The sequence below is a fragment of the Papilio xuthus genome, unplaced genomic scaffold, assembly GCF_000836235.2.
Source record: "Papilio xuthus unplaced genomic scaffold, Pxut_1.1 DF827597.1, whole genome shotgun sequence".
NCBI lineage: Eukaryota > Metazoa > Arthropoda > Insecta > Lepidoptera > Papilionidae > Papilio > Papilio xuthus.
In genome coordinates this window covers 240,956-256,873 of record NW_013531052.1, presented here as the reverse complement: position 1 = coordinate 256,873, position 15,918 = coordinate 240,956, and the positions used below count along the sequence as shown (strand labels likewise).

The window sequence follows — 15,918 nt, the reverse complement described above, 5'->3', positions numbered from 1 at the left end:
TGTATAACTTTGTTAAATAGTTTGCATGTTGTATTGTACAAATAAACAGGATTTTGGTCTATGTTATACAGATAAGTTGTTTTTTTAACTTCCTAAGTTAATGATTATATTGTTAAAATAATTATTTGGTTATTTTTTTTCACCTACATTACTACGCACACAAGGAGGATATTTCCCCTTATTATGCGTCCCTTCCTCCATAAAATCTACTTTTCCTTCCCATCCTTTTCTTATAAGAAATAAATAGGTCTTCCTAGCCATTTCTCTTGAAAGGACAAAATTATCACGCACATTCATCGGACGAAGCTTCAAGCCTGTCATATGTGTGGTCGTAGTATAGCACCAGGAGACGGGCCCATTCAACATTCAACAATTGTTGTTGTTGGCGTCTACTGAAATTACTGTTAAATTTGGCAGTACATCCGATTAATGGTAAAACGAAGACCAATATTAGCGCGTAGATTAACCTTTAAAATCAAGTTGAAACGAAATGTTTACATGGATAATCTCGGAATAGAAAATTTCTAGCTATACAATGTACGTAACGAAAATATTATCGGTATTCTGTGATGTCGCAACACTTCCTGTATCGATCCGAGTCAATGAAGCAAGAGATTCAAGCTGTGACATTGCTAGTGTGCTACTATTTGTTCCATTTTATATATCATTTAGTTTAATATTGTTAAGGTAGTTCAATACTTATTTTGTGTTATTTATTTTAACTCGAACTGCACGAATAGTTTTACTGGCATGAATTACAATAATTGTAAAATAACCTGTCATTATTAAAAAAAAATATACAGACGATTGAAAATCTATTTCTTTTTAAAGTCGGTTAAAAATGTAAAGGTCATCTGTCCGCACTGCCATCATACTTCGCGAACAAAAAAAAAATTATATCATAAGGTGGCAAAGGAGCGAGCGGCCACCTGAAATCGCCGAAATAGTGAAGTGACCGTTGCCCATAGACATCCAGAAAGTCCACTTCCACTTCCCATTCTTTCCTTATAAGAAAAAGGGTAGGAAGGGAAAGAGGACTAAATTAGGTCTCCAGGACGCACACTCATCAGACGAAACGCGGAATTGCTTCAACTTCACGCTTGTCTTCTGTGTGGTCGTGGTATTTCACCGGGCGAGCCGGGCCAATCGTGCAAAGATGTAAAAGCGAGCTCTACCACTGTTAAAATATAAGTCTAACCCACTCAGAAAATTGATACGTTCAGGATACTAGGTCACAATGGATTTGACATCATACTAACAGTATAATCAATTAAGATTAACAGTAATCACTATCCAGTGCTATTATTCTTTAGTAAAACATTAATTGAATCTTCCTCAGTACTATGAATCCAGCTTACAGCTTTGCCTTAGAGGTTTCTAATAACATAGTTCGTCTCATGATTGTTTTGCAGATTATCCAGATTACTTATAAATAGAACGTATATGTGACGCACAATTTAGCTTACTGCATAAACCAAAATTGTATTTGTGTAGGTCTAGGGCTGCGCAACATTTTAGACGTAAATTATGTATGAGATTCTAGATGTAAATCTAAAATCAATGGAGAAGTCTTAAAGAATCTGATAAGGAAAAGAAAAAATAGGAAAGAAAAATAACATATTAAGGCTTAACATTAAAATTAAAGTATTAAAACCTTGCTAAAACCTGAATTAGATTCTAAAAGAAAAAAAAGGTTTTGATATATTTATTTGCTTGTCAAATCTCGTTTTACATTTAGAATCCTTCGGTTGAGCTTTCAAGTAAATCGTATGCTTTAAAAAGCTCATTTGTTTTAAAATTAAAATAAGCATTAAGTAGCTTTTAAACTCTCAAATAAAACTCATACATTTTTAATAGCTACAAACGCTTTGTGTGCCAAACTTTATCAGTTACTAACGGGAGTTTTTAGAGTTTAGTTTCAAAACAATCTCAATGTTAAATATAATATTTATAATTCACAAATGGTATAACCTGTGTAACAAAATATAGTTTCATACTTTGATAGGAAAACAAATATTTACTGTTATAAACCACGTTTGTTTTTTTTTATATACTTAGTTATTTTATAAAAACAACCAAGCTATTTGGATATCAAAATATTTAAAAATAATACTATGTTATTATTTCAAAACAATAGCTTTGGTAAACTTAATTATCATAAAACAAATGGCATCATAAAAATATATCACAATACAGTTATGTTACTTTTAGTCTGAATAATTACTAATTAATTACAAGTTAGTCAAGAATAAAGCAAAATAAGACAAATAACTGGGCTTAGTTGAAATCACTTTCGCAGTTCTCCCGGAATCTAATAATTAAGTTAATCCATTAAGTCGAACAGGTCGTAAGCCAAAGTATGCAGTAGGAAATACAAACTTTATCGCTTAGCATAACACGCGTATACGTTCTAAAATAAAGTCGCAAGCCGTGCCGTACGCCCCACAGCTAAATCATAACGTAATTTGTCAAACGCCGAGTGAAGAAACTTGTACGTCTGCGTACTAAGTGAATTTCTTTTTCAAAGTAACAACCTAAAACGACATGTTACATGAAAGCGTCTTATATTTAAAATAGGAGCACTATGGCACATTATTTTATTGATTTCGTAATAATAAGTTCTTTCAGGTTTTTAATGTTTAAACCTTAATACGATGGTATCCAGCTTGACGAAGAAATAAATAAAAGAAATATACTGAACTAGTTTAGAAAAAATTACGTAAGTAGGACATTATTTAAAAAAAAAAACAGTTTTTTTGCTACAAAAAATTCGTCGGGTTAAAGCACATTAGACACAAATAAATACATAATAAAGGGTTCAATAGTAATTTAAAGACGACAAAAGCCTACGAATGTTCTTTTGTAAACATTCCAAAATATTAACATTGAAGATTGCTAATTAAATGTAAAATTTCCAGCTACTCACTAAACTGAGACCATTTAATTAATAACTGTGTTAGTAAAATTGAGTTTCGCTTAGAATTTCTTTGTGGTAAAGCGTCTGGTTTCGAATGTCTTTGTCTTTTTGTTGAGGGTTGTTACAAAAACCAATTCAAATAGTGGCTTACACTCCGTTACCCGTACACATATTTTGGGTAAAACGACCATTAACTTTTTTATTTATGTTAACACAAGGTGTCACCCGCGACTCCATCCGCGCGGTATTAAAAGAAAAACTTGATAAGTAGCCTATGTGTTCTTTCCGATTATGTTCTATATGTATATCAAATTTCATCGTGATCCGTTCAGCTGTTCTGGAGGTACCTTCAAACAAACATCCATCCATCCATCCATTCATCTAAACATTTGCATTTATAATATTAGTAGGATATTAATACTTAAGTGTATTTAATGTACGCAAGAAATTTCATTTAAATTTGTAAGAACGAGTTTGTTAGAAAGATACAATAAAAAGTTTGAATGAACATAAACGACAAAAAGTTGAGATAAATGCGTTTCAAGAGAAAACAGAGTAATAAAACAATACTAGTTATATAATGTAACGAGGAAAATAACAAACATTTACTAAAGCGCCTGAAAAAATATCATAATTTTCCAAACAAGATGATTAGATTGCTTACTAAACATTTAATAAATAATCTAGTCATTTTGAGTCGACTTCAAAAAGGAGGAGGTTATCAATTCGTCTGTATGTTTTTATGAGTGTTACCGCGTAACTCCGCCCCTGGTGTTCCGATTTTGATTTTTTTTTTACTTGGCATTTTAGTATTATAGTATTAGCTCCCATCTAAACATCATATTACAGTTTATTTAGTTATTATATTAAGTCTATAACTGTGATACATGTTTTAGCATTTTATTTTTATTTAGGTCTCTCACAAAAATGTGTTAGTAGTTAAGTCAATATTCTAGAATTTTTTTTAATTGTATTAATATAATTGCATTACGAATCATGTCAATTGTTAAAGATAATTAACGTAAATAAAAAGGAATCTCAGACAACAGCTCTGGCCTTCATGCTAGGAATAAACGAGAGTGACATCATGTCGCCCATAAAAAAAATAAAAAAACTTTACTATCCAAATCAATATACCAACATGAAGATTCTCCGAAAAATAAATTAGCAAAAAATTATGTAATACATATCCAGTATATACTACAATGCAGATTACATAAACAGCCGTATATCGTTCGTCATATTCATATCACGTACAACATGTAGTGCGAAGAAGTAGATACGTTGTGCTGGCATCGTCAAATTGATATTTTACTATTTATGAAAAACATGTCGATCAGTAACCAACAGACGCGAGAAAACTCTGGGATATAAAGAAATTGATCAAATCTGGAGAATTACAACCATGTTTCAAAGATGTGTCGAAACTTGATTGTATTATCGTTATATATCCCAAAAGATTCCTGTTATTATAATGTTATATTTGAATACTGAAAAATTGTAGCTTAAAAGAGGATGTTGTGACATAAATTGAGAAAGGGATCCTGTGATCTCAGCAGCAGAAATGGTGAATGAAAGAAGATTACCAGAGAGGAATTGTATCGCAAAATTGAGTCGCATTATTTAGTAGGGATAGTCCTAAAGGTGTCCGTCTGTACTAGCAATATAGATGACATATTTAAGATAATTGGTCTTAGGAGTATCCGTAACTGATGAGTATGCATACGTAATGCGATTGGTAAAGGCGAGAGAGGGGTGCTAGGACTATATGGAAATTCGTAATCTGTCAGTGAAGAGACTGAGTTGTATCGTGGTTTCTTTACAAATGAATAAAAAATGAGATAAGCACATAGATGCAGGGTAAACAAGGTTTCGGTTTCAATACCAATGATTAGTAAGACAATCAGTCAGTGACGTTATGGTCAAAGTGAAGCCGCCCTGTGGACGCAATTAATGGAGCGCCATTCTACACGAGTGCTCTCGAGCTTGAATTAGCTGACCCGAACTCAGGCACGGTAGTTGATTCCCTAACATATAGATTAATTACCCTCAGCTAACTGAATAATGGATAGAAGTCAAGCACATTCCATATCATTGATAACTATGCCTTAAATATGAAAATACTAGCTGTCGCCCGCTACGCCATCCGCCCGGAATTAAAAAAAAAACTTAATTAGTAGCCTATGTGTTCTTCCAGCATATGTTATTTATCTATGCCAATTTTCAGCAAGATCCAGGCAACCGTTTAGGAGATACCTTCAAACAAACATCCATCCATCCATCTAAACATTCGATTATGATAAGTAAAAGAAAGAAATAGGTAAGTACGACAAACAGAGAGAAACGAAGAGGAAGAAATAACGTATCGTACATTGAAGGGAGTTTTCGTAAATTATTCCATCGTTAGTCGCGTCGATGTGGTTTTATCATCTAGCACAAGCGGTGTAAGTCACAGCTGCACATAATCTACGCCGTATAAGATGAGAACAGGACAAAATGTCTTCAATTAAAGAGCATTATTAATGTGTTGTCAACAGAATTAATTAACGCTGTGCGATAGTTCACGTTATGATTTATTGCGTACTTAAAATATATTCCTAGAATTTCACTGGTAAGAGTTTTATAGGCATCTCTTTAAATTACGTGACATAATAACAGTGAATGGATTTATGTTCTGTTATTTCTATTACTGAATGTGTTTTGCAATGAATCCCGTAATCACAATCTGATAACTAAAATTAATAGTGTTAATAATTTATCATTCCATCTTAATTAGTGTCTTACAAGATATCAACGTTAGTGAATCTAGGAATCCGTGTAGTTTCTCAATAAATAAAGGCAGTAGTTATTAATGTAACTGATAACAAAGATCTATTAAAATTGCGAAAGCTATCTTAACGTAGCTAATAATAATTATGTAGATGTAATATTGCTTGGTTTATTAATTTAAATGATGTAAGGATGTCATTGTTAGTAAAGCCTGTTAGTATTAGGTTTTGCAAACATTACGGGGTAACTGAGCAGAAAATCTCCTGTCACAGCCGGAATTTGCAATGTATGCCTGTGGGATCAGGGGGAAATATCGTGCCGACAGAGCTATCAATAACTTTAACAAGCTTTGTTCATAAAATCTATATCAAATATGCTGTTTCATTGTGCGTCTCTGCATAATATCAATTGAATTAAGATGTCAATTTGAAAATTTATTTAAATAATTTTATGTTAATTTTAAATATTATTTTAATCATTGAAAAGGAAATTTTAAACGTGCTATTTATATGGTGATTGAATTATACGAGCTATTATTTGTTAAAGTATTAAATGAGGCAAAACGCAGTTATTTTAGTGTACGAAAATTCATTGACAGATTTACTTATCTGTGCAGAATAGAAACTATTTCACGACACAGGAAAAGCTGACAATAACTTTATGTTGTGCACAACTTCCGTTTTAATATAGATTTATAATATCGAAGCACTATCGAACATCCGGTTTAAATTGTAATCGAGTTAAAAAAGTCCACAAGCTAACGTCGCTTGAGGCGGTGCGGTAGCGGCGCTTGACGGTCTGGCAATAGACATAAAGCTTCCGGTGCCAATAATTGAAGTGTACAATTATAACGAGTGTACAATTGTAATTGTCATCATCATCAGCTCACTATACGTCCCCACCGAGGGGCTCGGAGCATACCCTAAGTTAACCCTTACTAGCCTAGAGTTTCAATGTAGATACCAATCTTTTAAGCCGAATGTTCACGTTACTATTAGTTTTTTATAGGTTGGCTGTACCTATTTTACTGTTGTATAATATTCTTTCCAACGAAATTAAAAAAAAGAAAAACAAATTTCATTATTGTTTTGTATCAAGCAAACACAGTAATATTAAAAATAAATCACTTTCGTATGTAAATCAGGCTACTAAGAGTTAAGGGTGATTAGGCAATAGTCAACCACGCTGGCCCAGTGCACGCAACTCAATTTCTTCTCAGATTTGTGCAGGTTGCATCACGATGTTTTTCTTCACCGTAAGTACTTCGGATAATATTTATGTAAATCCAAAATCGAAAAACACATTGGTAAATGTCGGGATTCGAACCCAGGACCTGCAGATTGCAAGTCAAGTACTTGACCCCTGAGCCAGCGGCGCTCTATAATTATAATTGTATAATCAAATTATTAATTATACAAATATCAAATAACAAACTGATTGTACAATCACGATACTAATAAAATGGGCGTTCAAATAGCTAATACAAATAGATAACGAAAATGTAATTTGTTCGACTGTAATCTATGTTCCAATCAAACATTCCATTCTATATCTATTTTATTTCAAAACTTAGAGTTATCTAGAGCAATTCATACTTATTCATGGGAGTTTTTTTTTTGCTAAAATAGAGATTTTAACATAGTAAATTTGAGGTGTGCGTGCTACACTTTGTTATTTGGACAATCGCCAAAGCCGCTGGCGTTATATGAATAACTGGTATTTTGCTGCTCTACATAACCTTCCACTTTTAAGTTGACTTAAAAACATGAAGTTCAAAATACGTAGAAAATAGGAAACCTTACTAATATTAAAATATAAATGCAAATGTTTGGATGGAACGGATCGATGTTTGTTAGGAGGTCTCTCTAAAACAGCTGCATGAATGTGAAATTTGACGTAGTTGTTAATCATAGTCTGGAAGAAGACACAGGTTACTAATTAAGTTTTTTTTTAATTCTGAGTGGACTGTCGCGAGCAATATCTAGGTATTAAATATATGATCCCTTTGTATCTTCTAATTGTAGCAATTACTAACTATTGTACTAACATTGCTAGAATAAGTCAATAAATCGTTTTTATTAAAGAAGTTCTTCAGAATTTTTCCTTTAATTATTAAGGAAGCATTAAACATAAATAAGCGTCTGTGCGGTTAGCTTTACGAAACGACGTAACTCCCCTTACATCCAATTAAACATTATTTAACCCTAAAGAAAACGTATCGTGTAATTTAGTAACATTTAAAATCAAGCACTCGTAAACCGTATCCCCACTCATTAGACTAACGACCGCTGTGTAATGATCGTGAAATATCTGTTTTAGAATAGACAACGTTTACTTTCAGTTCTCTGTTAAATTGTGTCTAAATTTACTTAACTATGGGCTAAATATTTCAGGCAATCTGCTACCTAAACCGTTATGTTACAAATCATAAGTATAATTAAGGTAATTCAGAATAAATCTATAAAAAGCAATGACCCTTCACGAAATTGCTATTCGATATAACCTTCGCAATTATGCCTAAAAGAAACCAAGACTTGAAAAATACTTATGTTAAGGTCTACGTACTCCTTTAATTAATTTATTACATGATTCAGACATAAATTATACGTTAAGTGGCAATTTTATTTTATGCTTTGAGGTCAAGTATAATGATCGCAAATAGACAAATTACTTTTAGAAAAATGTTCGTTTAAATAGATTTCACAGTAATCTTTTCACGTTAATTTATCAAAAATGTCAAATACAAAAGTATTAAATGGTTTTTTGCTTGAAGGTCCACTGCTTTGTAAAAATATTATTAATTTAAAAATAAATGTACGCCTTCTTTCTATATAAATGGTACAGATATATTGAAAGAAAGCTGACATCGGAACCCAGTTGGATGTTAGATAGCCTAGCTAGGTTTGCTAGCCCTTCTAGGCTATCAATGGTATCTGATTTAGGTAGGTAATAATTGTCCAATTAAATCTAAACTTGAGACAGAGTTGAATTAAATTTAGGCAAGTTTCACACTTCCGTCGAGTTTATCTAACAATTTTCAGTTGCGGTGAGAAGTGACTAAATAACTAGGAAAGTACACAAATTTCGAGCTGAGAATTTACTCTTCGGCCGTATAACAGCGCGGTTAAACGGCGACTATCTCTACAAACCAAACTTGACAAGAACAATTCGGTAGTTGAACAAGTTCGCAGAGATAAGCGCTTAAATTGTTGTCGTGATTAATTAGCGCTGCAGCAGGAGACTATATGCCGAACTATTGGAAACATTGATACAAAATATATTGTTATCACAGGTTTTTTCATAGAGAATGTGAGAGACAACAATATGTATCGTATCACCTATAAAACTTTCATTTACCTGTATGTAATTAATTTTTGTTTTAAACTTATGGTAAAAACTTAGTGTTTAATTTAATAACATAAGATAAGTTAAGATAGGCTTTTACTAAACTATAAATTGCCATAAACTAAACTACTTTTTTAAACAGAAAAAAAAAACATTATGGCTTTATTTTCAGCTTCCAGTTGCTTTGGCAGGATGCCCTTCGACATAGGCCTCCCCTAGATTTTTCCATAGTTCCTTGTCCCGGACTAATCTTCTCCACCCCTTCGGTAAGTCATCTTCCCATCTCTTTGTTTGCATATTAGCTTTAACATAATATGTCAACCCTTTTATGGCTTCATAGGCATGCTCATAATAGAATTTACCAGAATCTAGCGAGCGCGGATTTTTGGCAGATCATAATTATGATATGGCAATCACAGGCGGTCAAATGGTTAAAATGCGTGTTTAACTAAACAGCGACTAACTGTATTTGCTAATTTAATCATTTTTAATATTTCTGCCTTTAATTGACATATGAAAGGACATGTTAAGAAATGAAAAACGCTATTTTTCGTTTCGCAAAATTTGCAAATTCATATTCAAGATTTAATTTGAAATTCAAAGTAATTTTCATATAAAATCAAAGTCGAACGTTTTGCATGTAACAATAGATCAAAGGATCAAAGGAAATGACAAGAAATACTCCACAGAGTACCGTATTTATATACGGAACTAATAATAATGAGAAAATTTAATTTCATTGTGGGTGCTGAATTTAATATTTCAATGCTAGGGTGCGAGCTCAAACATCATTTGTACTCAACGTAAGATTTAATAAAATATTTTTGAAACTTTCTTTAATTAAATATACATGCTCGTTACTTTTATTTGTCATTATTCAATGTTACTGTCGACTCAGTACTTTTTTTATATCATAAGGTGGCAAACGAGCGAGCGGCCACCTGAAATCGCTGAAATAGCGAAGTGACCGTTACCCATGGACATACGCAATTGCATATGCGTTGCCTACCTTTAATCGACGGAGGAGAGGATGCACATAAAGATAATATTTTGCCCTTCCATGCATCCTCTCATCCGGGAAGTCCACTTCCACTTCCCATCCTTTCCTTATGAGAAAAAGGGTGGGAAGGACTAAATTTTAGGCCTGTCTGAAAGTTACAACAAAATAAATTCTTAAAATAATCTTAGTGAAAATTTACTATACTTTTGTAGATTTGAATCATTTCATAAACCATGTCTATTTCATATTATCTTTTATGATTATTAATTTATTGTTGGTTTATGATGTCAAAATATAATATCTGTAACAAACTTAATTACATCTCTGTCATTAGCTTTTATAAAATAGAGATAACAACATGTTTTAAACGGAGGTTTTGGTCACAGAAACCCATTGTTAGGGGGTTAATACAAGTGCTAACTATTATTCTAATGCATATATCTATGAGTGTTCAGTGTTAGACGTATAAATATTGCACACTCTAGATTATATTTATATATCTTAACTCTACTGGAATTGTAACCGAGTGGCTGACAGTCTTGAAAATCGTTTCTAATATTTTTTACGAAGTCTCGTCGTCTGTCCCACAAGGGAACCGACTGAAGAAAAGGCCGACTTCCGTAGATTCTTAATAATAAAAATCTTGAATGTTTTCGTTTTAAGACAAAAAATATCACCTTTTATGTGATTTTGTTGTATTGAAACTAAAAGCACATTGTTTTTTTTTATATACAAATCAGTAATATTACGTTCTACTTAGTAATGTTAAGGATTCTGTAGGAGTTGTATATGTCTTACATAAACAATGACATTTATTTTGTCATCTTAAACGGGGTCGTTTGGAAATGTCGAAAACACTTCCGTTATAATAAGAAATGTTAATACAACTCGAAGGAAACTTTGAATGAGATGTGACAAGTGTGCTAACAACGATAAAGAAATATTTGAAGATACCGGTCAAAGTAGCCGAAAATAATAGAACTCGGAGGAAATCATTTGGCGGGCGCCGTCGCAGGAGAGTCCTTGAACGCTTCTAGAAACTCCAACTTGTACAGATGAATAAAATTTAGCTCCTTTGAAGCGAGCACTTGATTGCTTTATCATAAATTATGACTTTCGTACTTTGAGAAGACACAGCCACAGGTATTTTGCTCTTTTCACTTAGTGAGAACCTGCAGAATTTATCCGTTGAAAATTTCCAACTCTAAAATTGTATTTTTTGAGAATCATTAATAGTTAAAAAATTTACTTTTGAGTTTACATTAAAGCTAAGCGATTTAACGTACTGAGTTTTTGTATATCTTGGTACAAATCCAAGGGTGTTAAAAGACGAGAAATGTTATTATTTTTTCAGAAGAACCGCAAACACTTTTGTGAACACGCGCTGTGATCATTCGAATTACATTGCGAGTGAGCAATTGTTTCCGATTGCTATTCGCATTCGAACCGATTAACAACATGTGAACAAATCGATTCGTTTGTTTCCTTTTTGTTGTAACGTAAAATAAATTCAACCTGCGCAGTTATTTTTTCATTGTAGTATGACAAAATAAACACAAATCTGTACGTAAAGTGCCGATATAAATCGATTATCTTTTGTTATCATCAAACAGTAGAAGTTGTTAAATAATTTTAGTTCAAAACAATTACTGTTAAAGAAAATTGTGTCTTGGAGGCCTTCATGATGACATAGAGGTTGAAGTTTAATAAAAGTGGGGTTCGAGGGGCGTTGTGTTAGGGAGAAATTTCAAGATATAATGTATCGTGGCAACTGTGCGGACTCATCGATCAAACGCCGAGCACGATACGACGTACCGCTGTGTACGTAGTATACGTTATGTAATACGCGGAGCTGTTTCCCGTGAGAAAGTTTCGTACTGGATACATGTGCCAAACTGGCTCTCAGTTAGCGTGACACTTTGGTGAAATAGAACATGTGTAACTGTAACCTATCTAAGTATATCAGACGTGCCTACAAGGAATTACCAAAGTATAATGATGAGTTACTACCTACCTTATACTTCTTTTGATAGTTCATTAAAATAATTTATTAAGTAAACAATCAAACTTATAGATAAAATCATGGTAATAAGTAATAAGAGCTTGTCGCTCATGTGGAGATTTTCGAAACGCTAACAAAATTATTTATCTATTCATATAATATTAATGAAATTGGATTAATTGTAAGATTGAAAACATTTTAAAGAAAAAATATTTCCTATACTTGATGTATTTACGTTGCTGAAAACGAAAAACAATTTTAGAAATTTTGATTTTCGGTCTGTGTGCCTTTACCGAAAGTCATTTGTCCTGGGTATTCTCCAAAATAGCTGAACGATTTTGGCTAGCCTTAAACGGGAAGGTAGAGCTGATGCATGGCATATAACTTTTTTAAAATCTGCCCTGACTAACTCGTGGGTAAGTAGCAAATAGAACATTTGGCTTGGCTAAGAATTATAATTTCAAGTAACAAGTAAACAGTAAACTCTGGATACTTTGTTCACATAATTTTGGTGAAAAAAATACAATAAAAACAAAGTATTGAAATGTTAAATTTCGTTCCTCTTAAAAATACTTAAAAGAAATATGTATTTGTTAGAACATTTAATATCCTGCTTTAAAAGGAGAACCATTATACCGTTACAAGTGTTTGTATCGGCGAAATGGTTGTTATTGAGAAACATTCTTAATCAAATCCATATCGAAATGGAAAGGAAATGAGGAAACAATGAATTCCTTTACAAAAGTATACTCATGAAAAAATATACCGATTGCAAACATAAATATTCCGACAGATTAAAAAAAAATTGTGGATAATTAAAAAAATCCAATGAAAATAATTTGTAAGCAAGTGAAATGGGCGTTAAAATCTCATGTAAACATGACCTAATAAATATAAAACGAATTTCATAGTTATTCATTACGGCGAGGTTGAACTTGTCAACATGTATTTTGAGGTTAAACATTAAATACACACAAATTAATATTCGAGTAATGTTTTATGAAACTAGTTAAATAAGAATATGAAAAGGTAGTTGACAGGAATATTAATTACTTTGGCTTTTTATTATGAGGTAGGCCGGTTGGAAATTTGAATATTTAAAAGAATTAAAAAATGTCCTCACAGCATAACTAAAGAAATAATTAGATTTTATTTAAATTACTTAATATTATTATAGTTAAAGTTGTGAAAAAAAACATAATTAGTAAAGCCTATGAGTTCCTCCAGACTATGTTCTATATGTATGCCAAATTTCATCGAGATCCGTTCAGCCATTCTGGAGATACCTTCAAACAAATATCCATCTATCCATCCAAACGTTCGCATTTATAATATTAGTAAAATGCAGGATAATAATAAATTACCGTTCTATATTTTTTATAGTAAGAAAATGGATACCGGTATCGTTAGACGAAGAAAATGGTTATCGCTAGCACTGGATAACGAGCTTTAGTTTTTGATCAACGGACGGATTTTCGAGGGCACTAATTCCTGTCTGTCATAGCACTGATTAAATCGGACTTGTTCACTATATTGAAACTTGGTTTTATAGCTTCAGTTTACGACGTGATGCAATCATTCAGCTCATCGTCAATTTCATTAAATGTAAGTCGTAAAGTTTATGCCTTCAATTAAAACGAAACGCTATAAAAGTATTGTTTCCGAATAAATATTTTATAGTAATTAACGAGCCTACTCAAAACTTGAAATAATTAAAGGATACAAAGATTTATTATTAAAATATATATGTAACTAGCTGTCGCCCGCGACTCCGTCCGCGCGGGATTCAAAATAGATGTTGGCTGATTCTCAGATCTACTCAATATGCTCACAAAATTTCATGAGAATCGGTCAAGCCGTTTCGGAAGAGTATTGGAACGAAAATTGTGACACGAGAATTTTATATATAAGATAATACAAGTACTTGGTTATATGTAGTATATGTTAATTATAATATAATAAAAAGTTGAAAATACAATCCTATTTTCATCTTTCGTTTTTCAAGCATTTCACACCGTATTTTATGTCGGCAACTTTTTATCAATATCTCATTCTCTAGAAGTGGAAGATATCCGAATCCTCGAGGCGATAGTTTTACAATTTATCGACTGTTTACTCCAGTTTAGTAGAGCTTTATGACACTTCGGTAAACGAGTCTGCAAGTTTCAGTACACTTTAGAAGCGATATTGGATATGATTTGTGAAGTGCGATCGATATAAGTTTTGCCAGTAGGTAAAGCTAACATTTATCTTATTTAAACATCAAATCTACAGTTTCACTTCGAATGATAAACATTGGATCTGGGTTGCCCTACTTCGAATAAAACGGAGTTAATTCAAATGTTACACAAACGTAGTACGTGAAATTTAACCCATAACTAATCAGCTAGATAAATTCGACGCAGATGTTGACACAATGATTTCGATATTATTGATTTTTAAATTATCATACAGAAAATCTATCCTAAACTTTCAATTAAATCGATGGTCATATACAGGATGTTACAATCAGTAATCTAAAAATAATAAAGAAACGCGGCTGACTGTAGCCTATCTATAGTAAATATGCGAATCGAATAAGTTTAAGATTCACATTTTAAAAACGAGTGTACATGGCTTTACACATTTATTTATAAAACCTGTGAAATAAATTAACATCCTGTGAACCGTGAATATAAAAAACTACTACTTACATTCATCGTGATCTTTGGCGGTGACGGTGAGTACAGTGTGTTGAATGTCTTCATTCTCGTCCACTTCTGCTTCGTACAGCTCCTTGTCGAAGTATGGAGGGTTATCATTCTTGTCAGCGATGCCAATGCGGATGAACTTCGTCACTGAAACAAAAAAATAATAAAAATTTTTACTCCTTTACATTTTATCATCTTCATTTGTCGCCCAATCCGGTAACATTAACTAAGTAATAGCCACAGCCAATGCTCCTGGGGAGCCCTCGAGATTTGTTACTCTTAAACGAGGTTCAGGCTAAGCGCCATCTGCGCCCGGCCACCACCCGGTGAAGCTGTAAATGCCTCTTCAAGGCACACCGCTCAATCACAAAAAAACTACAATTAATCGTCTTCTATCTGAGAAAGTGATTGTATGTGCATGGTGTTGAATAGTGACGTATTTATTTTGGAATATCATTTAAGAGGTTTTCGTATTGACTTGTACGATGGAGTAGTAATAACTTGATGAATTATTGGTTGCCGAACGGCCCAATGGGAAACGTTAAAGAAAGTAAATGGATTGCTATTAAATTATTCAAACTTTCGTGAGACATTATACTAAACTGATATATAAACACGGCTAAACACTCACATATATTCGTCCGGTGGCGGCACCGACTAGAAACTTGAACAACAACACCATCGACGCTTTGGTATCAACATCGTCGACGACGCCGGCGCAACCCGCGCCCCCCGCCCCCTCAAGACGCGTCCTAAGAGCGTAGGCGCGCAGTGAGCGATGGGCCGCGTCCGCGAAATAATACCAGTACCACTCATCCTGATGAAGGGTCTCCGATGGGCTCTAAACTAGTCGGTGCCGCCACCGGACGAATATACGTGAGTGTTAAACCGTGTTTATATATCAAAGTAAATGGAGTTGATAATATTGCGGTTAATACATTTGAATGACATCGGTAATTATGTAGTTAGGGACTTCAGTTACGATAATTGAATTGAAATGTTCTGAAATAAATATTAAATGTTAATACCGCGAATAACTATTGTTCTTTAAATGTATAACGATTTATTTCTATGAACAATAATTATTGGCATATTTGAGCAATTATATTTATATTATGAGTTGCAATACTACTTTTCATTAATCATTTAAATTACGCAAAAGACGTCATCTGGTAACACTTAAAAATTCAATCTT

The 15,918-nt window shown here is 32.9% G+C and overlaps 1 protein-coding gene across 1 annotated transcript in view; it reads right to left on the bottom strand.

Annotated features, from left to right (window-relative positions):
• Positions 1-15,918, bottom strand: part of LOC106118090 (neural-cadherin) — a 125,619-nt gene that overhangs the window by 42,538 nt on the left and 67,163 nt on the right. The window contains exon 2 of the mRNA XM_013312646.1: positions 14,727-14,870. Coding sequence (XP_013168100.1) covers positions 14,727-14,870 — 144 coding nt within the window. The remainder of the gene's footprint in view (positions 1-14,726; positions 14,871-15,918) is intronic.